Source organism: Macaca nemestrina, chromosome 1, assembly GCF_043159975.1.
Source record: "Macaca nemestrina isolate mMacNem1 chromosome 1, mMacNem.hap1, whole genome shotgun sequence".
NCBI classification, from domain to species: Eukaryota; Metazoa; Chordata; class Mammalia; order Primates; family Cercopithecidae; genus Macaca; species Macaca nemestrina.
In genome coordinates this window covers 147484098-147511575 of record NC_092125.1, presented here as the reverse complement: position 1 = coordinate 147511575, position 27478 = coordinate 147484098, and the positions used below count along the sequence as shown (strand labels likewise).

The 27478-nt window shown below is 36.5% G+C and overlaps 1 protein-coding gene and 1 long non-coding RNA gene across 22 annotated transcripts in view; one reads left to right on the top strand and one right to left on the bottom strand.

Annotated features, from left to right (window-relative positions):
- LOC105482774 (collagen type XXIV alpha 1 chain) overlaps positions 1–27478 on the bottom strand; it is a 421145-nt gene that overhangs the window by 364273 nt on the left and 29394 nt on the right. For 17 of the 21 annotated variants that reach the window (XR_011617622.1, XR_011617589.1, XM_071087115.1 and 14 more), the window contains 4 exons: positions 20375–20428; positions 17679–17732; positions 4236–4289; positions 845–898 (listed from right to left, as the gene is read on the bottom strand). The exons of 3 other annotated variants lie outside the window; for them this stretch is intronic. Coding sequence is in view for 16 of the 18 variants with exons in the window: in XM_071087115.1 (XP_070943216.1) it covers positions 845–898; positions 4236–4289; positions 17679–17732; positions 20375–20428 (216 nt within the window). In the remaining 2 variants the exon portion in view is untranslated. Of the gene's footprint in view, positions 1–844; positions 899–1100; positions 1215–4235; positions 4290–17678; positions 17733–20374; positions 20429–27478 lie in introns of those variants that run through there. One more of the 21 variants, XM_071087348.1, reaches the window with a different exon arrangement.
- Positions 1719–3527, top strand: LOC105482771 (uncharacterized). Its single transcript, XR_011609162.1, has 3 exons — positions 1719–1784; positions 2302–2356; positions 3366–3527. It is a non-coding gene; the product is annotated as an uncharacterized lncRNA (long non-coding RNA).

Sequence of the window (27478 nt, the reverse complement as noted above, 5' to 3'; positions counted from 1 at the left end):
GAGGTGGAGTCTCGCTCTGTCGCCCAGGCTGGAGTGCAGTGGCTGGATCTGGGCTCACTGCAAGCTCCGCCTCCCGGGTTTACGCCATTCTCCTGCCTCAGCCTCCTGAGTAGCTGGGACTACAGGCGCCCGCCACAGCGCCCGGCTAGTTTTTTGTATTTTTTAGTAGAGACGGGGTTTCACTGTGTTAGCCAGGATGGTCTCGATCTCCTGACCTCGTGATCCGCCCGTCTCGGCCTCCCAAAGTGCTGGGATTACGGCTTGAGCCACCGCGCCCGGCCATGACTACTGTTTTTTACTAGCCATCCCCAATCCTCACTTCCATCCTACCCTTCACGCCTCATATCTGTATATACCTCAAGACAGAGATTATTTCCCAGTAAAATGAGAACCCCTTAACAAATCCATATGTATTACCTATAAGCAGGTAAACCTCACTTTGGGCATATAAAAGTCATAAAGTGACTTCAAGGTCTCAGAAGTAGGTCGTTTCCCTAATATAGTTTAAAAAAGGAAAGCTTCAATATTCTATCAGTGACTGACTTTCTCTTGCATGTGAATTCTGTGCCCATCATTAATTGAAGGGTCTTCTTTTATTTTCTCAAGATTCTGCCTTTTGTGGGCACCACTTTCCGGGATGATGATGGCATCCTAATTTTCTTTTGCTGAGAAAAGGAATTTTAAAACATTAGTTTTAGGCTCAACTTCAAAACAAGATCATAGTGACTGAAGACCTCCAAGATCCATATATCATCCAATTATGTTTCAGAACAAGGATCCCTAAAGAAAAAGACAAAAGAAAAAAAGAAAAACAGAAAAGAAAACAAGTAAAATTCCATCTTACCTTATCACCTTGCATACCAGGGGGGCCCATTAATCCAGAAAGGCCTTGATCACCCTATAAACAAAACACAGAAGTTTAATGTCATGAAAGAGAATTGAAAATTAGAATTCTCTTGAAAATTAAAGCTCCCTTTAATCTTAGACATCAGCTCTTATTACAATCATTTCCAATCTTCACAATCTTTGAGCCCGTTTCTGAGGCTTCCCGCCCTTCCTTATCTCTTCCAGGGCTTAATAACTGGACTGTATTTCCCCACCTCCATATTCTTGCTCTGTTTTCTCTGTTCTTTTCTGTAATAAGGCTTTTGCTATCAAACTTCGCCTCAGTCCAAGGTCTATCGTGTTTTAAAAATTGAAAGTAGGGCTGGGCACGGTGGCTCATGCTTGTAATCCTAGCACTTTGGGAGGCCGAGACAGGTGGATTACTTGAGGCCAGGAGTTCAAAACCAGTCTGGCCAACATGGTGAAATCCGTCTCTACTAAAAATACAAAAAAACTAGCTGGACATGGTGGCGGGCACCTGTAATCCCAGCTACATAGGAGGGTGAGGCAGGAGAATCACTTGAACCCAGGAGGCGGAGGTTGCAGTGAACCAAGATCTCGCCACTGCACTCCAGCCTGGGCAACAAGAGTGAAACTCTGACTCTGTCTCAGAAAATAAAAAAAAAAAAAAAGAAAAGAAAATTGAAAGTAGTTTCCCTAAAAAATCTACAAGTGCATTGTGAAGCAGCTGTTGAGGTGTCACCCCTACTCCGTTTCTGTGAGGACCTGCAGCCTGGTAGGACTCCCAGAGAGAATCTCACGGGCTGTGGTGGGACCAGCTAGGTTCACGTGACGCACAGGAGGCACTTCCGCTTCCGGAGCTGAGCTGGTGCCTTCCATCCTGCGTGCCAGCACCACAGAACGTCCCTCACCCCGGAGTAATGAGAGAAAATTGATTGGTAAGTCCATCATGTGCTTGGCTTGAACAGACTAGGCGTTACCGATTAGCGCTACCTTTTTTACATTTATTACTCTGATAGAAGGAAGAGAAAACTGCACGAGGAAAGAGGAGACAAGAGGCTGGTCCTCTTACAATAGCTTTAGTCATGAAGGAATCATTTAATTTCTCCTCAAATTCCTCCATCTGGAAAATGAGGTTGATAATGATGATGGTGATGATGATGATTTCGATGTCATCTCACCTGTCTCATGGGAAAGGAAAAACTTACACCATTTAAAAACTATCTATGCATGCTCTTTTTAAGCCCCAAAATGGCTTAAATCTTTGTGTATGGTCTATTACAGATGTTACTTAGTGGATGTTACATGGTGAAGTACTGAATCCTGCATTTCTTTTCCTCTTTCACCATTGACTATATATTTATTGTTAAAAATGGCTAAATGGTTAAAATAAAATTGTTTGCCAATCCCCTTCTACTTCCACCAAGTTAATGTTTGTATTTTATTTGTATTCAGATTTATGTGTATAACCAGTTTCCTGTTTCCTCAGTATATTTGAATCCAATTTAATGTAAGTACAATTTCTAAAGATCATTTTTAAATTTTACCATTTTAGGAATACCTCTATTAATTTTAAAAGTTGGATTTTACTAAAGCTCTATGGCAACATACTATTAAATTTTATATCTTACTATGTTTCTGTTACAGTTTTAACCACAGTTAGTATACAAGTAACTCAAAAAGTAAAAAAAGACTAACATGCTTCCAAGTCTGAACTCCCATATTGAATCACCCTATATTTTGCTCAGAGAAGCCACAGGGAAAGATAAAACCAAGCATTTGATATAAATATGAATGTTTAATCTAGGGGTTTTACTTGAAATAGTCACCAAAACTGAGTGGGCCTCTAATTTCTAAATTTTAAGTTAAGAAATCAAATGTATTATATTTAGATATTTTTAAATATGGCACTTGTGTTTCTCAAATTGCAGAATTTTGTCCTTGCAATAATTAAGACAGTAATGAAAGTACTATGTTTATACTAATAATCTTCCGAGTCAGCGAACTCAGTTCCACCACAATAATAAAATTACCAAAATTTTAGATTTAAAAAATGTTCAGTATGTACTCCCAAAATATGTGTAACTATTGCATAAAAGTAAAAATTTTAAAAACAAAATAAAATAATTTTTTGATGATTTACTATTTCATATAGTATCTGTAGAGTAATTATGTGATTTTTTAAAGTTTATAATTGTTTCTGTAAGCCAATAAAAAGACAGATTTCAAACTTTATGATAGTTTCTGTAAGCCAATAAGATCAGATCAATTTTGGAACCACCAAAATTGTTCAGGGATTCTTAAAGTTTGTGAATGTATACTACATAAACAAACACATCCTATAATTATATTACATTTATAAAGTGCCTGTCTAAACCAAACTTCCCAGATGTCCTCCTAAGACTCCATTTGTATTTATCCTCACTAGAAAACAGTATTCTTCTCCTGATAAAGTTTTTGTAGTTATCTTTGCTTTAAAACTAGTTTTTACTTAAATATGTATATGTTTGTATTGACAGCATTGTGATGAAATGAAAAGCATACTGGATGAGAAGTCTAAAAATTTGGATATATATCAACTCTGCCATTTACTATCCATGTGATAAGTCCGTTAAAATCTATGAATTCTGTTTTCTTAATGGGAAAACAAGATAATGAGTGCTTCTCTCACAGAGAGTTACCCTGGTAATTAAACATCATAAAGTATGTGAAACTATTCTAAAAAGATGTAAATTGGCATTACAATTTATATATTATTGTGTGCATATGTATTAACAGAAAAATCTTTGCAATTAGGACCACATCCTGTTCTAATTTTTTACCCCATCCACTCCCCATTGGCAGATAGTACAGTGGCAGGCCACTGTAGACATTTAATAAAAGTAATGTTGAGGCCGGGCGCGGTGGCTCAAGCCTGTAATCCCAGCACTTTGGGAGGCCGAGACGGGCGGATCACGAGGTCAGGAGATCGAGACCATCCTGGCTAACACAGTGAAACCCTGTCTCTACTAAAAAAAAATACAAAAAAAAAAAAAACTAGCCGGGCGCGGTGGCGGGCGTCTGTAGTCCCAGCTACGCGGGAGGCTGAGGCAGGAGAATGGCGTGAACCCGGGAGGCGGAGCTTGCAGTGAGCTGAGATCGGGCCACTGCACTCCAGCCTGGGCGGCAGATCGAGACTCCGTCTCCCAAAAAAAAAAAAAAAAAGTAATGTTAAGACTTAAATCAATAAGTGAAATGGGTGATAAAATTTACATAATTCTTCAAATAGTTCTTCTTTCATTAAAATCCAATAATTCTCATTTTTTTCTTCCTGTCTGATACAGTAAAATCTACATTTTAAAATGCTTGAAATATATTACTATAATTTCATTTCATGGTCAAATAATTACCTTTTCTCCAGGAACAGCTTGACCTGGGGAAAATCCTGGATCTCCTTTGGGGCCCTAAATAAAATAGTTATAAAACAATTGGTAAAGCATAAGTTGCATATAATGTGTCATATATCTTCAGGTATTTATTACCAGATGTTATATACATTATATGGTGTTAAATAAAATAATTTTACATTGAGATAGGCATTGTTTATTTCATTTTTTAATGTATATTTTTCTTAGCCTTATTTTTAAATGATGAGAAGATTCCTAAAAATTCTCTAGACATAGTTGATTTTTTAATCTAATAAATTTAAAGTTATACACTATTGAAACATTTTTCTTGAAGGACCTAGGTAAAGATTTATTATCTTTTCCATTTTTGTGACATATTGAGTTGTTATTCCTATTTTAGCATTGAAAAACTATTACTTTAGTAAAAGAAAACTGCTTATAATAATCCTTAAAATTCTAAGATATCGTTCCAAGTTTAAATGTTCTCCAAAATATTACAATGCACATATATTACTTTTATTATTATGAAAAATAAACAGAAAAAAGATACCTCTAATCCACAAAAGTCTTTTTATTCTGTTATAAAATTAGATGCTTTTCATAGTCTGAGGATCTTTATCTTTTACATTTCAAGAAAATATGACATTAGGTTTCAGCTAAAGTTTTTTGGTACAATATTAAAATATTTTTATGATGCACAGTAGCAAAGTAACTCTTTTTCAAACTGTTTGTCACATCTCAAAATATAGGGGCCACAATGGAGATTCTTTAAAATTCAAATTCTGATTTCATTACCATTCTCAACTAAGAATAAATAGTTCTCCTTTCCTAGATACTTCTAAATGCTATTTTCACTGGGAAATAGTCATGTCTTTTTACATATGGGATGCTTTTAAATGACACTTAAGCTGACTGATGAAAGATGGAATACCAAAAGAAAAGTCCTGCGTGTCCCCCAGTAAGTACTTGCATTTTACAAATTAGAAATGAACCCTCACTGGCAAAAAGTCCTATATTCTATAGTCAAAGAAAAATTCTATATGGTGTAAGGAAAGGGGGTCCAGTTTTAGTGTTCTGCATATGGCTAGCCAGTTATCCCAGCACCATTTATTGAATAGGGAATCCTTTCCCCATTGCTCGTTTTTGTCAGGTTTTTCGAAGATCAAATAGTTGTAGGTGTGCAGTTCTTATTTCTGGGTTCTCTATTTTATTCCATTGGTTTATGTGTCTATGGATTAAAAACTTAAATGTAAAACCCAAAACTATAAAAACCATAGAAGACAACCTAGGCAACATGATTTAGTACAGGCACAGGCAACGATTTCATAATGAAGACACAGAAAGCAATTGCAAAAATAACAAAAATTGACAAATGAGATCTAATTAAACCAAAGAGCTTCTCTGAACATAAAAAGAAACTATCAACAGTGTAAACACAACCTACAGAATGGGAGAACATTTCTGCAAACTATGCATCCAACAAAGGTGAAATATCCAGCATGTATAGGAACTTAAACAAATTTACAAGAAAAAACCAAACAACCTCATTAAAAAGTGCACGAGGGATATGAAAAGAAACTTTTCAAAAGAGGACATACATGCAGCCAACAAGCATATGAAAAAAATCTCAACATTACTGATCATTAGAGAAATGCAACTCAAAACCACAATGAGATGCCATCTCACACCAGACAGAATGGCTATTTTGAAAAAGTCAAAAAATAACAGATGCTGATGAGGTTGTGGAGAAAAAGAAATGCTTATACACTATTGATGGGACTTTAAATCAGTTCAACCATTGTGGAAGACAGTGTGGTGATTCCTCAAAGACCTAGAGACAGAAATACCATTCGATGCAGCAATCCCATTACTGGGTATATACCCAAAGGAATAGAAATCATTCTGTTATAAAGACAAATGCATGCATATGTTCATTGCAGCACTATTCACAATAGAAATGACATGAAATCAACCTAAATGCCCATCAGTGATAGACTGGATAAAGAAAATGTGGTGCTGTACATACACCATGGAATACTATGCAGCCATAAAAAAGAATGAGATCATGTCCTTTATAGGGACATGGATGGAGCTAGAAATCATTATCTTTAGCATACGCACACAGGAACAGAAAACCAAATACCACATGTTCTCACTTGTAAGTGAGAGCTAAATGATGAGAACACATGGACATATAGAGGGGAACAACAGACACAGGGGCCTACTTGAAGGTGGGAGGAGGGAGAGGATCAGGAAAAATAACTAATGGGAACTAGGCTCAATACCTGGGTGATGAAATAGTCTGAACAAGAAACCCCTAATGACACAATGTTACCTATGTAACAAACTTACACATGTACCCCTGAACTTAAAAAAAATTTTGTTTTCTTTAAGGAAAGTTTGTCTTCTAGGTTGACCTCTTCTTTATTGTAGCCATCACTGCTCATTCCACTACTAAGGCTACAATTTTAGGTCACTGGTTATAAGGTTATGAAACCTAAGAAATGGCTTTGGTGATATTTTAATATTTAAAAACTTAAGTCATCATCCAAAAAGGTAATATACTTAGAATTTATAAGAGAAATTAGAGCTTATCTAGTAAAACATATTTTGTAGATAAAAGAAGCAATAAAGCCCAGAAAAGTTAATTGACTTGCTAAGGATTACTTAGGAAAATATTTGCAAACAAGGTCCATTTTCTTTCTTGTATCACAATGCCTATTAAAAATCTTATCTATTGGTTTTAATATATTTTAATCTTTTATTATAAAAGCTAACTAGTTGATTCAAGGCAATAATTTACAAAAAATTTTAAAATAAGAAATGATAGCCCTTGAAAAGTTTAAATATAACAAAACCCTTTGTGACCAATGTTTTTATTATAAATATCATATTAAAAATTCTTATGTTTAGATCCTACTTGAATTTTCTATCATCTGTCAGTGTGGCAGGACAATGGCGTGAACCCATTGTTTACAATACAACAATAAGATTGAGAAAGAAAAAGTGAAGTAGGATAGAGGTAGGGACAAAAATGTCTGTGTAGAGTAGGTCCAGGAGAGAACGAAAGGAGAGGAAGTCTCCTAGCTAACAGAAACAACTTAGGAGTTTCACTCTAAAAGGGAGCAGCATAAGGAGCAGAAAGGAGACATAAAAAGAAATGGGGAGTGTGGAGCTTTTATGCTCTATCCTGCCATACCACCTTCCCAGGAAATCAATGTGTTCACCCACAGAAGCTCTTCAAATCTTGTTCAAGAGTTTTTATAACCCAGTTTCCAGTCCCTCTCTCCCCTCCCTGGCAAAGGGGGTAGGGGAAAGTAGGGCTGAAAGTTCCCATTCTCTAATCATTTGTGTGTCTTTGTGGTGACCAGACCCCAATGCTGAAAGCTATTTAGGGATCCCAGCCTGTGTCATCTTATTAGAATAAAGTCTGGTGTGGTCAGAAGGGGCTTGCTATGACTAACAAACGACACCCCTATCCCTCAGAAAATTTCAAGTTTAGGAGCTCTATGCCAGGAACTAGGGACAAAAACCAAATATATATATATATTATATATATAATATATATATATATAATATATAATATATATATATATTATATATTATATATATATATATAATATATATATATAATATATATATATATAATATAATATATATATATAATATATATATATATAATACCACATCATTATTTTTTAAATCCCCAATTATTTGCCTTATGTCTCTTTCATTAGGCTGTTTGTGAGTTGTATCCTTTACAATAAACTGGTAAAAGTAAGTAAAGTGTTTTCCTGAGTTCTGTAAACCGTTCTAGTAAAATATTGAATCTGAGAGGATGGGTCATGGGAACCCCTTAGCTTGTAGTTTGCCCAAGCAGAAGTGTGTGTCGTGGTCTGGGCATCTCATTTTTGGCTGGCATGTGAGGTGTGGGAAGTCTTGTGGGACTCAGTCTTAAAAACTGTGGAGACTCATGCTAACTCTGGTAAGCTGTTGTCAGAACTGAATTGAATTGTTGGATACCCAACTGATGTCAGAGGATATGAGGATCTTACAGATACAATCACCTAGCATCATCAAAAGATGATGAATGACTTTTCTGAAGTTATGTATCAGCTTAAGGAGCTTTGGGTACAAGACTATGGGGTTTTCTAGGTATAGAATCATATTGTCTGCAAACAAGGATAGTTTGACTCACTCTCTTCCTATTTGGGTGCCCTTTGTTTCTTTCTCTTGCTTGATTGCTCTGGCCAGGACTTCCAATACTATGTCGAATAGAAGTGGTGAGAGAGGCATCCTTGTCTTATGCTGGTTTTCAGGGTAATGCTTCCAGCTTTTGCCCATCCAGCATAATGTTAGCTGTGCATTTGTCATAGATGATTCTTATTATTTTGAGGTATATTTCTTCAATGCCAGGTTTATTGAGAGTTTTTAACATGAAGGGGTGTTGAATTTTATTAAAAGCCTTTTCTGCATCTATTGAGATAATCATGTGGTTTTTGTCTTTAGTTCTGTTTATGCGATGAATCACATATTGCTTTGCATATGTTGAAATAACCTTGCATGGCAAAGATAAAGTCTGCTTGATCATAGTGGATAAGCTTTCCAATGTGCTGCTGGATTCAGTTTGCAAGCATTTTGTTGAGAATTTTTGCATCAATGTTCATCAAGGATGTTGGCATACAGTTTTCTTTTCTTGTTGTACCTCTGCCAGGTTTTAGTTTATGATGCTGGCCTCATTTAATGAGTTAGAAAGGAGTCTCTCCTCTTCAATTTTTTGGAATAGTTTCGGTAGGAATGGTACCAGCTTTTTTTTTTTTTTTTTTTTTTTTTTTTTACATCTAGTAGAATTTGACTATGAATCTATCTGGTCCTGGGCTTTTTTTTTGTTTGGTAGGCTATTTATTACTGATTCAATTTTGGTGCTCATTTTTGGTCTGTTCAGGAATGCAATTTCTTCTGTGTTCATTCTTGGGAAGGTGTGTGTGTGTCCAGGAACTTACCATTTCTTCTAAATGTTCTAGTTTTTGTGCATAGAGGTGTTTATAATATTCTCTGATGGTTACTTGTATTCTGTGGGGTCAGTGGTAATATCCCCTTTGTTTTTTCTAATTGTGTTTATCTGAATCTTTTCTCTTTTCTCTTTTATTAGTCTAGCTAGCAGTCTATCTATTTTACTAATTTTTTCAAAAAACTAGTTCCAGGATTTGTTGATCTTTGAATGATTTTGCATGTCTCAATCTCCTTCAGTTCAGCTCTGATTTTGGTTATTTCTTGTCTTCTGCTAACTTTGAGGTTAGTTTTCTATTGGTTATCTTTTAGTTGTGATATTAGGTTGTTAAATTGAGATATTTCTTTTTGATATGGGTGTTTAACGCAACAAATTTCCCCTTAATACTGCCTTAGCTGTGTCCTAGAGATTCTCATATTTGTATCTTCATTCTCATTAGTTTCAAAGACCTTCTTGACTGCTGCCTTAATTTCATTATTTACCCAAAAGCTGTGCAGGAGCAGGTTATTTAATTTCAATGCAGTTGTATGGTTTTGAGCAATTTTCTTAGCCTTGATTGCTAATTTTATTTTGCTGTAGTCCAAGAGAGTGTTTGGTATGAATTAAATTATTTTGCATTTGCTGAGGATTGTTTTATGTCCAACTGTGTGGTCGATGTTAGAGTATGTGCCATGTGGTGATGAGAAGAATGTATATTCTGTTGTTTTGGGTGGTGAGTTCTGTAGATGTCTATCAGGTCCATTTGATCCAGTACTGAGTTCAGGTCCTGAATATCTTTGTTAATTTTCTGCCTCAATGATGTGTCTAATACTGTCAGTGGGGTGTTAAAGTCTCCCACTATTATTGCATGGGGATCTAAGTCTTTTCAAAGGTCTCTGAGAACTTGCTTTATGAATCTGGTTGCTCCTGTGTTGGATGCATATATATTTAGAATAGTTAGGTCTTCTTGTTGAATTGAACCTTTTACCTTTATATAATGCCCTTCTTTGTCTTTTTTTGATATTTGTTGGCTTAAATTCTGTTTTGTCCAAAATTAGGATTGCAACTCATGCTTTTTTCTGTTTTCCATTTGCTTGGTAGATTTTTCTTTATCTCTTTATTTTGAGCCTATGTGTGCTACTGCTTATAAGATGAGTCTCTTAAAGACAGCTTACCATTGAGTCTTTGTTCTTTAGCCTGCCACTCTGTTCCTTTTCATTGAGACATTTAGCCTGTTTACATTCAAGATTAGTGTTGATATATGTGGATTTCATACTGTCTTCATGATGTTAGCTGGTTTTTATGCAGAGTTGTTTGTGTGGTGGTTTTAAAGTGTCACTGGTCTGTGTACATAGCATGTTTTTGTAGTGGCTGGTAATGGTCCTTCCTTTCCATATTTAGTGTTTCCTTTAGGAGCTCTTGTAAGGCAGGTCTGATAGTAATTAACTCCCTCAGCATTTGCTTGTCTGAAAAGGATATTATTTCTCCTTTGCTTACAAAGCTTAGTTTGACTGGATATGAAATTCTTGGTTGGAATTTCTTTCCTTTAAGAATGTCGAACATTGGCCCCCAGTCTCTTCTGGCATGTATGGTTTCTGCTGAAAGGTCTGCTGTTAGGCTGATAGGCTTCCCTTTCTGGGTGACCTGACCTTTCTCTCTAGCTGCTTTTAACATTTTCCTTTCATTTCAACCTTGGAGAATCTGATGATTATGTATCTGGGGGATGATCTTCTTGTGAAGTATCATACTGGGGTTCTCTGTATTTCCTAAATTTGAATGTTGACCTCTCTAGCAAGGTTAGGGAAGTTCTCATGGATGATATCCTGAAATATGTTTTTCAGGTTGTTTCCATTCTCCCCATCTCTTTCAGCAACACCAGTGAGTCATAGATTTTGTCTCTTTACATAATCCCATATTTTTCAGGGGTTTTGTTCATTCCTTTTCATTATTTTTTCTCATCCTTGTCTGACTGTCTTATTTCAGAAAGCCAGTCTTCAAGCTCTGAGATCTTTCTTCGGCTTGGTCTGTTTTAACACATGTGATTGCATTATGAAATTCTTATATTTTTTTTCAGCTCTATCAGATCAGTTACATTCTTTTCTATACTGGCTATTTTACCTGTCAACTCCTGTATCATTTCATTGTGATTCTTAGCTTCCTTAGGTTGGGTTTCAGCTTACTGCTGCATCTCAATGATCTTTGTTCCTGTTCATATTCTGAATTCTATTTCTGTCATTTCAGCCATCTCAGCCCAGTTCAGAACCCTTGCTGCAGGGTTAGTACAGTCATTTGGAGGAAAGAAGGCACTCTGGCTTTTTATGTTGTCAGAGTTCTTGTACTGGTTCTTTCTCATCTTTGTGGGCTGATGTTACTTCAGTCTTTGAAATTGCTGTCCTTTGAATGGTTTATTTTTCTTTTATCCTATTTGAAGCACTTGAGGGTTTTATTGTGGTATAAACTGGCTCAGTCAACTGGCCTCATCTCTGGATGATTTTAAGGGGCCAAGGCTCAACTCACAGCTCCTGGACTACATGCTCTAACTCTGAGGGACTGATATTGGACCTTGACTTTGTTCTCTGGCTCTTCAAGGTTTGGAACCCACTGCAATGTAGGGAGCTAAGTTCCTGGACCATTGGTCACAGCACTCCAATGGGTAGTGCCAGCCAAAGTGTTTCGTAGGGTGGTAGCAGCAAGATCTGTCCTTGTTTGCACATGCCAGCAGCAGTGGCAGCGTGGCAGGATGCTGGCGGGTGCTGAGGGACCAGCCTCCATGCAGGTATATACAGCAGTGGCAGAGGTAGCATGACTCAGGAAGGTGGGGGTCACACTGGTGGACTGGTGGTGGTGTTAGCACAGGGGCGAGGCACTGGCAGGTGCAGGACTGTGTGTGCCCTCTGTGCGTGTTTACACAGGTGGAGGTGGCTGCTCAGAGTGGGAGAGGGCCCACTCTTCTTTGTGCCTAGTTTCACTCCAGTGGCAGTGTTGGCACAGGGTTGGGGTGCTGGCAGGGGCGGGGCTGGAAGACTCTATGCCTGCCAGGGCTCCAACTGCAATGGCGGTTTGGCAGAGGGAGGGGAGGTGGAGTGCACACACGCCAGCAACAGTGCCATGGCAGGGTTCACATGCAAAACTGGTGGAACAGGGAAGGCAAGATCTGCCTGCACACACATGCATTGGCAAAGCAATACAGGGAGTGGCCGTGGAGCCTGGGGATGCTGCAGTGGGGGAAGCAACAGGTCGGCTGTTGCATGTCCAGAGGGCCGCTCTGCTGGTCAGGCACAGTCCAACAGTGCAGGAGTTATGATGCGGGCCCCCAGGGCCCCAGCCTGGCTGTATCTGTTTGCAGTGCAGCACTGGGTGCCCTAGGAAAGGCCAGCAGATCAAGGAAAGCTCAGATCAGACCGGCTCCATCTGATAGGGAAGACCACCCTGCAGTTTACAGCTGGGCTAAAGTTCCCCCAGGGGAACAGTTCCCCTAGGGCTAAAGTCTCCTATGGGAGCAAGTGGAGCTTAGGGGGACTGGCATTCCTGGCCATGCTCCACTACAGATGCTCCTGCACCAAACCCTCTGGGCTCCACACTTGCTGAAGTGCTGCCCCTACCATTTATCTAAGCAGCTCTCCCTGCCAATCAAGTGGCTGTGGTGGTTGATGGGTCGCCTCCTGCCGGGATTCCAGAGGCCCATGGTGAAAGCAGGTTGCTCCTTGCCAGTTCAACTCACCTGTTCCCCAGGAGCTGGGGTCCATGAATGAGTCCTGATGGGAAGTAGCCCTGTGCAGGATTCCCAGCTTCCTCCCTCTTCCACCCAGCTTCTGCGTCTTCCCTCTGTCCACTCTCCATGCCCTTTCTCTACAGATCTGTTAGGAGTGTGCCAGTCATCCCAGTCTTCAGTGGCAGCTGTTCCACCTGGCTGTGTCTAGTCAGTCATCTTGCCCAGGTCCCATATAATTCTTTACATTTTCATAATGTTGGACTGACTATTTTTTATGGCAATCTGACCCACTAAAAATTCTTATTGTGGGTAAGCATCTGTACTTAAGATATTTATTTAATTCATATGGAAGGAAAAATCGTACTTCTAGTTAAGATAAATACATGATGGAGACATAGGAAAAGACAGTCTTAACCAGGGATAGAACATAGCACCAAGATACTACTCTTTGGTGTTCAATACTTATATATATATACTAATATATTAAATACTATTAATGAAACATTGTTACTGTGGGTTATTAAGGCTAGATGTTTTCATTTAACTGGATTAAATTTGAAAGAACTATTGGCCCTGACTAAATTAATACAGGATGTGAATGTTTGTAGGAAGGTTTTAGGCTTCCTCCAAGAAGCATTTTTTGGAAAAGAACTATCTTGACCACAGATTGCCTGGACTGGAATTGTAAGCACATGGTAGGCTGAAGATACAGACTCTACATGCATTCATTACTCATGTTCAAAGATCTATAGCATAATTTTCTGTATTTAATTAATAGCAATGAACATTTCCATCACCCTGCAAATAAATAGAAATATAGTTCATTTAATAGATAAATATGATAAACTATACACCCAGGTGGCATTTGATAACAAGAAAAAAGCCATTTTCTCTGGCAAACAGGAAATGGAATTTACTTTCTTATTTTTTTTAAGAAGAACTTTATTTCTACCATCAGTCTCCTGATTTCAGCCAATGATTTCAGTTAATGATCCCCGTAGTCTTTCTCTATTTTAAATCATATTAGTTTTAGATGCTGAGAAAAATTGCTGCATATCCACTAAATTTGTGTGTGGCACTTTATATTTCTATTATTTAGCAATTTAACAATATAATCCTCAGGGATTAGGAATCAGTTTCACTCCTCATAGAATATCTATATTACTATCATTATCTACAGGATAACCTAAAACCTTTGAATATAACTACTTTGTTACTATTACTAAATAAATTCATAAAGTCTTTAAGTTAGTTAACCCCACCACTATCCTGCCTTCTTAAGGTGGTATTTTATAAAAGAATTCCTCATTGTGTTGGGAGAGACAACCTTGCGTAAAGAAAAGACCAAGACATTTCCAATTTTGTCTCCCCCTCTACCACTTACAAACAGTGTTACCTTGGGTAAGTGCTTACTGCTCTCAAGTGTTTTCTTCAGTGCAAACCAGAAGGTAATAAAGCCTGCTCTCATAGTACTTATGATTGGGATAAAACTAAAGAGATGTCATACGTAAAGTAAGTGGCAGATATTGGATTAGAGGATTATAAAGTATAAAGCTTGAATGTTCTATTAATTCTGATTACTCTAAAAATGCATGTTAAGTACCTAAGAAAATCGTTTTCACAAAATCAAATACTACAAGATTTATATGATACATTTGTGACACAATGGTAATTTTTAATACCTGTCACAAATCTACTGTCTTCCACAAATATATGCAGTTAAATCATGATCAGTTTTGGCTAGTTTGGACACAGTTATCAAATCCTCAAATTAAATGTTAATTAAAGACTACTGTTGAGGTTTATATGAGTAAATTCCCAATAGGCCTAAGTTTTTGCAAAATAAATGTAGGTTTTTAAATCCCTAATATGCGGGTTCATGAAATACCTTATTGGTATAGTTATAGTCAAAATTAAGTCCATCCTACTAAATATAATATTAAAGAAGACTCTTGAGATTACATTTTCTTCTCTCCTAGGTCATCTCACAGACATATATTAATACTAAACACTATTTAAAAATACTGTTTTTAATATTTTTAAAATTTATTTTGATACATATTCTCCAGGTACATGTGATAAATAATTTGATATACTCTTATAATCAAATCAAGGTAACTGGGATCTCTATTACAATGTGTTTAATCTTGGAACAGAGATAATTTTACTTTGATACAAAGTTCTTCATTTTCTCAAATATTTTTTCTAAATATTTATATACATTTTAAGAAGCCAATGAAATAAAATACTTTCCACCATCTCTACGTTATCTCTCCTCACTCTATTTTCAACATTTTTTGTTTGTATTTGCTTCTATTCTGAAACAGCAACAGTGCTTATTAAGAAAGGACTCTCGGGCTGGTCGCGGTGGCTCACGCTGGCACTCCTCAGGCGGATCACCTGAGGTCGGGAAGTTGAGACCAGCCTGACCAAAATGGAGAAACCCCATCTCTACTAAAAAAAAGATTAAAAAAAAAGAAAATTAGCCAGGCATGGTGGCACACGCCTGTAACCCCAGCTACTCAGAAGCTCAGAAGGCTGTGGCAGGAGAATCGCTTGAACCCCAGAGGCGGTGGTTGCAGTGAGCCGAGATCGCACCATTGCACTCTAGCCTGGGCAATAAGAGCAAAACTCCGTCTCAAAAAAAGAAAAAAAAAAATGGATTCTCTAAAGGGAGTAAACTGGTACTTGCCACTGCAGATTGAGAGATAAATTACAAGAGTGCCTAACTGTTCGCTACTGGCTGAAGTATTAGGTTGGTGCAAAAGTAATTGTGGTTTCTGTCTTTTTAATGTGCAAAACCCGGAATTACTTTAGCACCAACCTAGAAGGGGGAGAAGAATAAAAGACGTGAGGAAATTCCCCTCTCCTTTTTTCTGTCTCCCTGGATCTTGTGGAGAGGAGGCAATTAGCAGGAATATAAACCCAGTATAACTTCGGCCCTGTGGAGAAATATAATCTGAGCCCTTACAGCTACTTTAACCTTACTAGACTAATTATAAAGTCCCCAAATAAAGCTCGAAGGGCTATGAAACCACAAACTCAAAAACAAATTCCTAATTTCTTTAGAAACCATCTATCTTCTTCCCTATTACTCATCCAGACTTGATTTTAAAGATTGGTTTTTCCTCTCTGAGGCACTTTTATTGAACTCAAAACAATTTTCAACACAGGTGAGAAATTTTAGAAAATTTAGATTTGAGTTATACTTGTTATATGCTATTATTACCTATTAATAATAATGATACTACTTATGGCATCATAGCACCATGTTAAGAGCTTTACTCACATTAATGTATTTAGCCATCACTATAGCACTATGACCAGGTAGCATGATTCTCCCTATTTTACAGAAAAGGAGAGAAGCTTAATGAGCCTAAGCAAGCAATTTGCTTTTAGCCATTCAAATTGAAAGTGCTAAGACTTGCACCCACATCTGTCAGACTCCAAAACTTATGTTCTTAACCCCAATCTATATGATTTCATGTTTACTTCTGAATGCGATCACTGATAAGCAGAGGGGTGAGATCCTCAAAGATTCATGAAGTTACTGGCAACCAAGATCCTAATACTTATCTAATCTGTTCCCCAACCTCTGTCATCACTCATATGCACACTTTTTTCTTTTTTCCTCTTCTTAATGCAATAGACTGAATGTTTTTCCCTTCAAAATTTATACATTGAAACCTAATCCTCAACGTAATGATAGGTGGAGCTCATATGAGTGGGATTAATGCCCTTATAAAAGAGACCCCAGAGATGTAGTTAGTTCCTTCCATTGTGTGGTGACACATTGAGAAGGCTCTGCCTATGAACCAAAAAGCAAGCCCTCAGTAGATACTAAATCTTCTGGTGCTCTAATCTTGGACTTCCGAGACTCCAGAACTGTGTGAACTGTGAGAAATAAATTTCTGTTGCTTATAAACTACTCAGTTTATGGTATTTTGTTATAGCAGCCTGAAAAACTAAGAATATATATATATTGGGAATGGGAATACTTTATTTTATATATTTTAAGGGAATGGGAATATTTTATTTTATATATATTTATTTAATATATTATATATAATGGAAATGGGAATCTTTCATTTTAATGAGGAAGCATGGGGATGGATATATCATTAAATATTTTATATTTATATTTAGTGATATCTCCATTCCCATACTTTCTCACAAGGTAACCTGTGTTCCTGTATTCTTCCATACATTTTTCTATGTTCTTACTACTATTTATCACACAATCATCTATCATATGACTATTGTACAACTATGTACACTCATACATATAGATTTTCAGGTTAGATGTTTTCATAAACATTTGATCATTCTTTAAACATCCTCGGGTTTTTTTCAGGTAAAAATAATTAGGGAAGTGTGGAGCAGGTAAATAATATTTTATTTCCTTGGTGTTTATTTACAAATTAAAATGACCCTTGAGTAAGGTAAATTACTCAAATCATAATCTTATATTTCAGAGGTTTCCATACATTGCCATCATATTTTTGACAATAATGATTTTGGAATACTAAGCAGGCCTATACCTGACTTTACTACTAAGAATATAAATCCAAGTATGGTGGGCTTTCAGAGGAACCTAGCTCTCTGCCAGGCTAAGACAATCATGTTGAAGAATCATGCTCTGGAGATGATAGAGATCCTTGATGTATCAAGACTGGCCTTAAATGTTAGGGATCTTCTTTTTAATGTCAGGAAAATCATGTGATACTCATTAGTAGTCACTTACCTTTGGACCAGGTAATCCAGGTAACCCAGGATTTCCATGTGGCCCTGGTATGCCCTGCAAGTAGTGAAAAAAGTCATCATTCTTGGAACATATTGGAAGGGAACAATGTACAATTGCTTACTTTCCTGTCAACATGTGTTATCCCTTTCTACATTTGAGTTTTTGCTTATGTTATTATATATGCCTTAAAGACCTATTTCCTTTAGTTTATCCCCTATACCTACCCAAATTATTCTTCAGATGTCAACTCATTTTTAAATCCTAGTCACAAGAACATGAAGCAATATCTTTTTCCTACTAACTTCTATAGAAATTTCTTCATGTAAAATTCATTTGCCAAGTAATTGTATATTGCCTCGGGACATTTCTTATACTGTTCTAATCTGTTGCTTAAATACTTTATTGCTGTTCTAACTATCTTATGACATGTTCTATTTAGTCCCAGGATTATAAATTCTTTGAAAAGAGACTCTTAAAAATATTACTAGTGTAGTACTTAACACATTGAATGGCTACACTCGATTAATATTTAGCAATTTGATTTTGCATCACTGATAAATTATATAATCTGAATTCAAAACTTGATTCCATTTCTGAGTACCTACTATATGCTACGAACTGTTAATGTTTTGTGCCTCTCATTACTAATCCTTATAACAATCCTGCAAGGTTATTATTTTTACTCCCATTTAAAAATCAGCTCATACAACCAGTAAGTAGAGGAACAGGTCACCCTCTCCGAGAAAGGCTTCCATGTCTCCAGGCTCCCTATACTTACTTCAATTTTGCACCCTACTTCTGTGCTCTTCAGTCATACCTCCCTCTTAACACATAACATATAGTTAATAATTATTTGTCTCTTCAATTCTGAATTAATAGAGCAGAATGCTTCAGAAAGGCAGAGATGTCAGCAATGCAAATATTGAAAATATGACTAGCAGGATGAAAACTAAAGAAAAAAGATTAAATTTTGGCTGGGTGTGGTGGCTCACATCTGTAATTCTAGCACTTTGAGAGGCCAAGGTGGGAGCATTACTTGAGCTCAGGAGAGACCAGCCAGGGCAACACAACAAGACTTCATCACTACCAAAAATCAAAAAAGTTTGCCAGGCATAGTGGCCCGCACCTGTAGTCCCAGCTACTCAGAAATCTGAGGTGAGAAGATGGCTTGAGCCCTGGAGATCAAGGCTGCAGTGAGCTATGATACCCATCACTGTGCTCCAGCCTGGGTGACAGAGTGAGACCCTGTCTCACAAAAATAAATAAATAAATAAATGGTTAGATGTTATGACTTATGTTATTGGTAGCCTTCAAAAAGTACATTTTAATAAAGTATATGTAAAACATTTACGGGGATTAATGAATAAGTTGCTGATTTAAAAGTAAGGACAATGGATATAAATTATTATTTCACAAAGCTCAGTAAACAGTGAGCCAAAACAATAGCTTTAGGAAAAATTAATATCAATGAAAGTTTGGGATTTATAAAAGAGGGTTAACTAGTTGGTTGTTGCCAAATATAAAATTTACAGAGAGAAAACATGTGAAGCTGCAAATTTTAAGTTAGATAAGGTGAAATTAGGAACGCAAGTAAAATAATTTGCCTTGAGAAAAACACTCTTTCTTCCTTAAGGGAATGAGAATTGGACAAATAAATGGAAGATAAGTAAATTATGGAAGGAAACTGCTGTATTATGAGAACAGATGGAGATTCTGAACCTGAAGTTCATGCTGTTGAGAGAACAACCTTAGCAGTGGATAGGGAATAGAATTAGTATGAAAATGGGCCCAGTTTCTCAGAGAAGTAGGATCCAAATTCTCACAGAGAGGTAGGAGGATGGGAATGGTTCATGGGCTAGAGGAGAATGAGCAAGATTTAGGAAGGGCTACATGAGAAATGTGATAGGTCATCAACTACAGAGAATTTGTTTTAATGCAAAACAGCTAGAGCCCAGTGAGAATTTATCTTAGGCCTCAAATGGACAAGAGTTTGATGTGACTATGGACAACTTAAGGTAATATTTTAGAGTAATTTTTTGTTTATAGTCTTCGTATGTTAAATAAAAATCAGAATAAAAACAAAGTGGATTATATAAAAGGTATTTGCATTTGTCATACAATTCTTTTTCTAACTTATTGAACAAAGGCGTTTTGTAGTAAAATATCCACACTTTTTGTAGGTTTGAAAGAAACTAATTTTAACACAGCAATAAATCTTTTGTTGGGCCTGTGTAATGTGAAAAACTACTGCTGATCTTTAATGCAGCTTTTTCCCTCAGGGCAGTTATTTTCTAGTCAATAGCTTCAGAATTTTCCACTATGTAATCCAGGAATGTACTGTTTTAAGGCAGCCCACTCCTCTTCATTTCCCCAAACAAATGAACCTCACCTTAGACTACTGCGGTCACTTTATAAGTAAGAATAATGTTACAAGTAGTACCAGAACAACCACTAATTTACAAATTTGATCATCTTTGTTGGACACGTTCACAGAGAATGCTTTGGCTGTGTGTTTACACTCAAAATAAACTAGGCTACATGTGTTCTTAAACTTCTCTTGAATTGGCTAAGGTAGGACTAAGTTTGAAGATCCAGGCAGGTTTCCAAAGGAAGTACATACTGTACAATACTAGAAAAAACATATTAGAAAGTTAAAAATTCTCACTGCCAGCAGGAAATGTAGCCCATCTACTTACCCGTGGACCTCTCTTCCCTGACGGACCTGGGATACCTGCTGGACCAGGTGGACCCTTGGAAAACAAATGCCAAGACATTAGGCATGATAGTAGATGCATTTTTTTTTCTTACAGGTCTTAATAAGATTTCCACCCAAAGACAACTCTTTCTCAGTTCCCAGTTCCCAGCTGATGATGATTTTTAAGTAACATAAACCCCCTTACCCTAATCGGCAGGGGTGAGTTGAAACTCAAGTGTCCTCTTTAATCGGGTCAGAAATGGCAGCAGGAAGTCTATGACTTATGGTTACAGCCATGGTATCTGGTTTTTAAAGGGACCACAACTAGTAGTTTTGTGGGTAATTTTTTACCTAAATTTACTTTCACTGCGGAAGGAGGAATTCAATTTAGGGTTTGGAGACCAGCAACTACAAGGTTTTTTCAAACACAATTGAAGATTTGCTTTGAAAAATGAAAGCACTGGCCATTTTATGTTCTTTTAAAAGAATTATACCAAGGATCTGTGTAACGTGTTAAACTGTTATAATGAAATTCTTCTTGTATATCCATTAATAAATCTGACTTATACCAATTGCAGCACACCAGGAAGTCACTAATAGAGTTAAATGATTTATAAAACAAACTAAGAAAGCAAAAACTGATCAATTGTTAAAGTGTTGAGTTATTTAAATGTTAATTTTTAAATATATCAAATAAAAAATAGGACACTACTTATTTACTTCTCCATATAATGTTTTATGTTGTCTTCTTTACTTACTTTAACAATCAACTGTGGAAGAATAAATGCTCATTTGTGATATGGTTGAATACATATTCATTCATTCGTCTGTTCATTCATTCAATTGTTACTGAGCACTCTGAGATATGGCATTGTTCTTGGTGTCTATAGAGCATACACATACTCCATTCAACAAATATTCATTCATTATTGCAGTAAAAATAGTACACACTGCCAAATTCGACACATCAGGGTTAAAATACTAGCCTCACTAGTAACAAGGACTGTGACCTAATGTACTTTATTTTTCTTCATTGTAAAATGTTTATATATCTATGCTGATTGCACATAAAATAAAGAGATGAATCCAGGTTAAATCATATGTACTTGCCAATACATGACAGTTTTTTAACCTACAATTTCATAATTTCATACAGTTTAAACTGCAGCATGGCCAGGTACACCTAAAATGTACACTGAGTTTCAAAGGAGGAGAGGGAAAATGGAATGATGGGAAAGGATCATTCCAATTCAAAAACACAGAGGGAAATGAGTAAATTATGTTGAAAAAAATAACAGTTATTTTACATATTTCTCATCTCACTTTTTTGATATTAACTACTCCTTGAAACTTTGTCTTTTATTAGAGTCATTTGCAGTTTTCTGATATTCATTATATATTTCAGACTGTCCATGTTTTTCCTTTAGTTATATTTTTTCTTCTCTTACCCCCTAAATTTATAAAACTTTTCATGTATTTCCTAATACTGAGAGAGAAATGCTGTTTCTATTCAGCCCCTAACTGAGGGCATTCTCCTTCCTCAGCTGTTCAAATATTTTAGCAGCCATTATCATACCACTAGCTTCCATCAAATCTTGATTTTCACTCATTATCAAGAAAAATTGACTTTCTTTTCAAGTTAATTCTGGTCCTGTTGTTATAATCAAAAAGTTAGCAGCTATTGATTTGAATTTAATTTCCCAAAATATAAGAGCCAGTAGGAGAAATTGCAACTAAAATGAAAAATAAAATGGAAAGTTTTCTTTAAAAATGTCTAGTTTGGTTTAGTGCCCTGTCTCACTATTTGTGACAAAAGAAAACACTATTCCATTCACATCAGAAAGGCAGTTTGCTATGGCTTGCATTTGTGTCTCCCCAAAATTCATGTGTTGAAATCCTAAACAAAGTGATGGTAGTAGGAGATGGGGACTTTGGGAGGTGATGGGTCAGGGATTAGTGTCCTATAAAAGAGGCATAAAGGAGTTAGTTCATTTTCCTCTTCCACCATGTAAGGACACAGCACGAAGGTGCTGTCTATAAACCAGAAATCAGGCCCTGACCAACTACCAAATCTGCCAGCACCTTGATCTTCAACTTCCCAGCTTCCAGAACTGTGAGAAATAAATTTCTATAGTGTATAAGCCTCCTAGTTTATGGAATTTTGTTATAGAAGCCTGAACTAACTAAGATGCAATTAACATTAGACACTGGGGGGAAAAGAAGGTATATTTTATGTCATGATTTAAATATTTGAATTGTTTAATAAGCACTAAATTAAAATCAATTCTCACGTCTTCATAATTTTGCGGTTTCAAAATCTTTGATAACATATTATTAATAGGCATTTTCTAGACACCAGAAAAGAAAGATAATTTTTATAGCATGACATTTTTGAGGAGAATAAAACTTTCTATAAATAAAGTTAAGTACTAAGAAAGGCACTTTAACGTTCAGATTATTTGTTATTAAGAGAAAGTACAATTCGATTTAAAGAGCAATGGTTTTGCAATCATACAATGTAGATTCAAATCATGCCTCAATCATTTACTTCCTGAATAACCTTGGATTAGTCAGTTACCCTTTCTAAGCCTTAGTTTCCTCATCTTTAAAATATTGATGATAGAAATTTACCTTTCAGGGTTATTGTGAGTATTAAAGCTGTTTTATATAAAATACCTGTCGCTGTGCCTGGCAGTGATAGTAGTTAACCAGTAAACTGTAGCCTAATTGACTTTTTTTTTTTTTTTTTTTTGAGACGGAGTCTCGCTCTGTCACCCAGGCTAGAATACACTGGCATGATCTTGGCTTACTGCAATCTCCCCTTGTTGGGTTCAAGCAATTCTCCTGCCTCAGCCTCCTGAGTAGCTGGGATCACAGGTGCGTGCCACCACGCCCAGCTAATTTTTTTGTATTTTTAGTAGAGACGGGGTTTCACCATGTTGGTCAGGCTGGTCTCAAACTCCTGACCTCGTGATCCCCCCACCTCGGCCTCCCAAAGTGTTGGGATTACAGGTGTGAGCCACTGTGCCTGGCCTAATTAATTTTTTAAGGTATGCATAAGGCACAGCAATCACTGAGTAAATGTTAGATATCATTATTATGAGGGTAATATATACATTAAGGTAAATCTATTTGATAGATCAATACTTCTAAAATATAATAACCCCTGGTCAGTTAACACTGGAAATCCTGCATCTTACATTCCTTTTTGAATTTATTCATTCACTCACTCAATAAATATTATAAAGCATCAAGCCCTCCTGGAGTTTTCAGTCTAGAAAAAAACACATACATTAACATATAAACACGCAATTACAAATTTTACTTAGTGATATGGAGGAAAAGAAAAGGCAATCAAGAAAGAGGTTAACATAGTGGACCTAATTTTTATTGTGATGTCAGAGAAGGCTTTTCTGAAGAAGTATTTAGTTAGACCTAAAAGATTAATAGGAGCTAGAAAAGAGAAGAAAATAAAATTCCAGAAGATAGGAATAAATGAATGAGGGCATGAGTAAAACAAAACAAAACAAAACAAATAAAAGACACAATCATTTTGAGGAATTAAAAGAAAAACTAATAGAGTAAGGGGAAAAGTGGGGCAAGAGGCAGTTGTAGAGGAAAGCAGGGGCCAAATCACATACCTGCACAGGTCAGGATACAGAGTTTGAGTTTAAGTGCTATAACCTTCTTCCACTGAAGGATTTAAGCTGATAAATAATGTTATCTGATTCATGTTTGTAAAAGATCACTAGAGAATTTTGGTAAAAGATACCAGAGTGAGAAGATTTTTCAGATTACTCTCCCTCCCTCAAAATCAGCTATAAACAACGAGAAGCACCAAAAGAAGAAAACATCATCTCCTCTGAAACAAGGAAAGGATCATAACCACAAACCACAAAATGTGAAGATTATCTGCCCAATACTGAGGAACTTTGGAGCGAAGGTGTTGAGAGATAACCAAAACCAAAAACCTCCTCAGACCTCAAACCTTGGATACATATTCGTCTTCAAAATCCACTTCAACAATTTTTTGATTATGATAAGGTTTAAGGGAATGGGCCACAGGAAACATGATTCATGACCCAGTAAAAACCCAACTTCAAAGAGCCAAGAGTAGAAAAGGTGGAGCTGAAGAAGAAAATACCATTTTTATGATCCACAACCAGAACCCTCTCTGGTGAGCGGGGACAAAAGACAAGAAGAACACAAATCACCCTATCACTTCTGAGAGAACCTGTGATACAAAAGGCTTCACAACAAATTGTGTGTGAACATGAGAGGACACACGCCTCTGGGTAGAAGATACAACAAATATGGTAAGATAGTGTTTCAGGCAGCAATCTAAATTTGAGTCTGTGTACCATTCCACCTTACTTTCTTATGCCTCTCCCTATACCATTCTGAAACAAGTCACCCAGATAGAGTTGCCTTTATTTTAAAAATGAATAATAACCAGAGAGCAATCAGTAGAGGATTTATAAATAGATGCTGGGAGGAAGGGAAAAGTGAGAGGACAGGAAAATAAATTTAAAGAACAAAGCTGGAGGCCTCACGCTATCTGACTTCAAACTGCAAGGCTACAGTAACCAAAACAGCATGGTACTGGTACCAAAACAGATATATAGACCAATGGAACAGAACAGAGGCCTCAGAAATAACACCACACATCTACAACCATCTGATCTTTGACAAACTTGACAAGAACAAGAAATCGGGAAAGGATTCCCTATTTAATAAATGGTGCGGGGAAAACTGGCTTGCCATATGTAGAAAGCTGAAACTGGATCCCTTCCTTACATCTTATACAAAAATTAATTCAAGATGGATTAAAGACTTTAATGTTAGACCTAAAACCATAAAAACCCTAGAAGAAAACCTAGGCAATACCATTCAGGACATAGGCATGGGCCTATGTCTTCATGACTTAAACACCAAAAGCAACAGCAAGAAAAGCCATAATAGACAAATGGGATCTAATTAAACTAAAGAGCCACTGCACAGCAAAAGAAACTACCATCAGAGTGAACAGGCAGCCTAGAGAATGGAAGAAAATTTTTGCAATCTACCCATCTGACAAAGGGCTAATATCCAGATTCTACAAAGAACTTAAACAAATTTACAAGAAAAATCAACCAACCCCATCAAAAAGTAGGCAAAGGAGATGAACAGACACTTCTGAAAAGAAGACATTTGAAAAAATGACATTTGAAAAAACAGACACATGAAAAAATACTCATCATCACTGGTCATCAGAGAAATGCAAATCAAAACCACAATGAGATATCATCTCACACCAGTTAGAATGGTGATCACTAAAAAGTCAGGAAACAACAGATGCTGGAGAAGATGTGGAGAAATAGGAATGCCCTTACACTGTTGGTGGGACTGTAAACTAGTTCAACCATTGTGGAAGACAGTGTGGCGATTCCTCAAGGATCTAGAACTAGAAATCCCATTTGACCCGGTCATCCCATTACTGGGTATATACCCAAAGGATTATAAATCATGCTACTATAAAGACACATGCACACGCATGTTTATTGTGGCACTATTCACAATAGCAAAGACTTGGAACCAACCCAAATGTCCATCTATGATAGACTGGATTAAGAAAATGTGGCACATACACACCATGGAATACTATACAGCCATAAAAAAGGATGAGTTCATGTCCTTTGTAGGGACATGGATGAAGCTGGAAACCATCATTCTGAGCAAACTATCACAAGGACAGAAAACCAAACACCGCATGTTCTCATTCATAGGTGGGAATTGAAGAATGAGAACATAGGATGGAACATCACACACCAGGGACTGTTGTGTGGTGGGGGTAGAGGGGAGGGATAGCATTAGGAGAAATACATAATGTAAATGACGAGTTAATGGGTGCAGCAAACCAACATGGCACATGTATACATATGTAACAAACCTGCACATTGTGCACATGTACCGTAGAACTTAAAGTACAATAAAAAAAAATTCTACTTAGTACCATTCTTTTAACATGAATATTGTTTAAACATTAATTCACTAACAGCAACCTTTTTATTAGCACATAATAAAGAGAATAATTGTTAATGTGAAAAAAAAGAAAATTATTTACCAGAAGAGGAATTACTTCATATAACAGATAAAGAGTTCAGTTACATAGTTCACTATATATTCGAAGAATGTCAACATGACATTAATCTTCAAAAATAAAGCTCAAAGAAGAGTTGTGAAAGATTTTTAAAAATGTGAAAGATTTAAAAAAAATGAAAGAGAAAAAAAGAAACTCTTTGATGAAAGCCATGTCAGAGCAATAAAAACTGATTAAATAGAATTTAAAAATCAGTGAAGGGATAGGAACATATAGAATAAATGAGTTCACACAAAAGGAAATGGAAAAGAGCAATCATGATGACACAGTTGTAGAGAAGATAATAAATACCATTCATCATCACAAATGACATTTGACATATGCAAGCTTGTATGCCTGAAGAATTTAGAAAAATGGGACCAAGCAATATTTGGTTATTAAAAGGGGAGGTCTTTCTATCACGAAAAATAATCTTCAGATCGAAAGAGTATTCCCCCAAATACCTGATTCAGAACCTAATAGGTTTAAAGAACTTCAAAGATACAGAACTGCACGGTATATAGGCAGGAAAAAATTGTCACCTAAAAGTAGGAAAAACCAGGCTGGCTTCAGGCTTTTGAGTCACATCTACTTCAAGAAGCAGTAAAACAACTCCTACAAGTTCATTATTTTATCACCATTCAGTCTCTCATTAGCTCTCTAAAATCTACCTGTAGTCTTCTACGCTGTGCTGAAGTTAGGATTCTCAAAGTTCAACAATGACTTTTTCACCAAAATATACAACAGATTACCCCTTTTTCTCAGTCCTCATTCTCTTTGACTTCTCTCTTTTGGCTCTGCTGATGAAATCCTTCTCAAAAGTCTCTTCTTTGGCTTTTTGATATTGCTTCTTTTATATTTTGATATTACTGTTCTTTTCTCCTGTCTCTCTGACTTCTCATCACATTTCTGCTTTTTCTTTTTATAACCAAAAAGCAAACATCCCCCTGATTTGACTGGTGACCCTATGCCACATTCCTCTCTTTG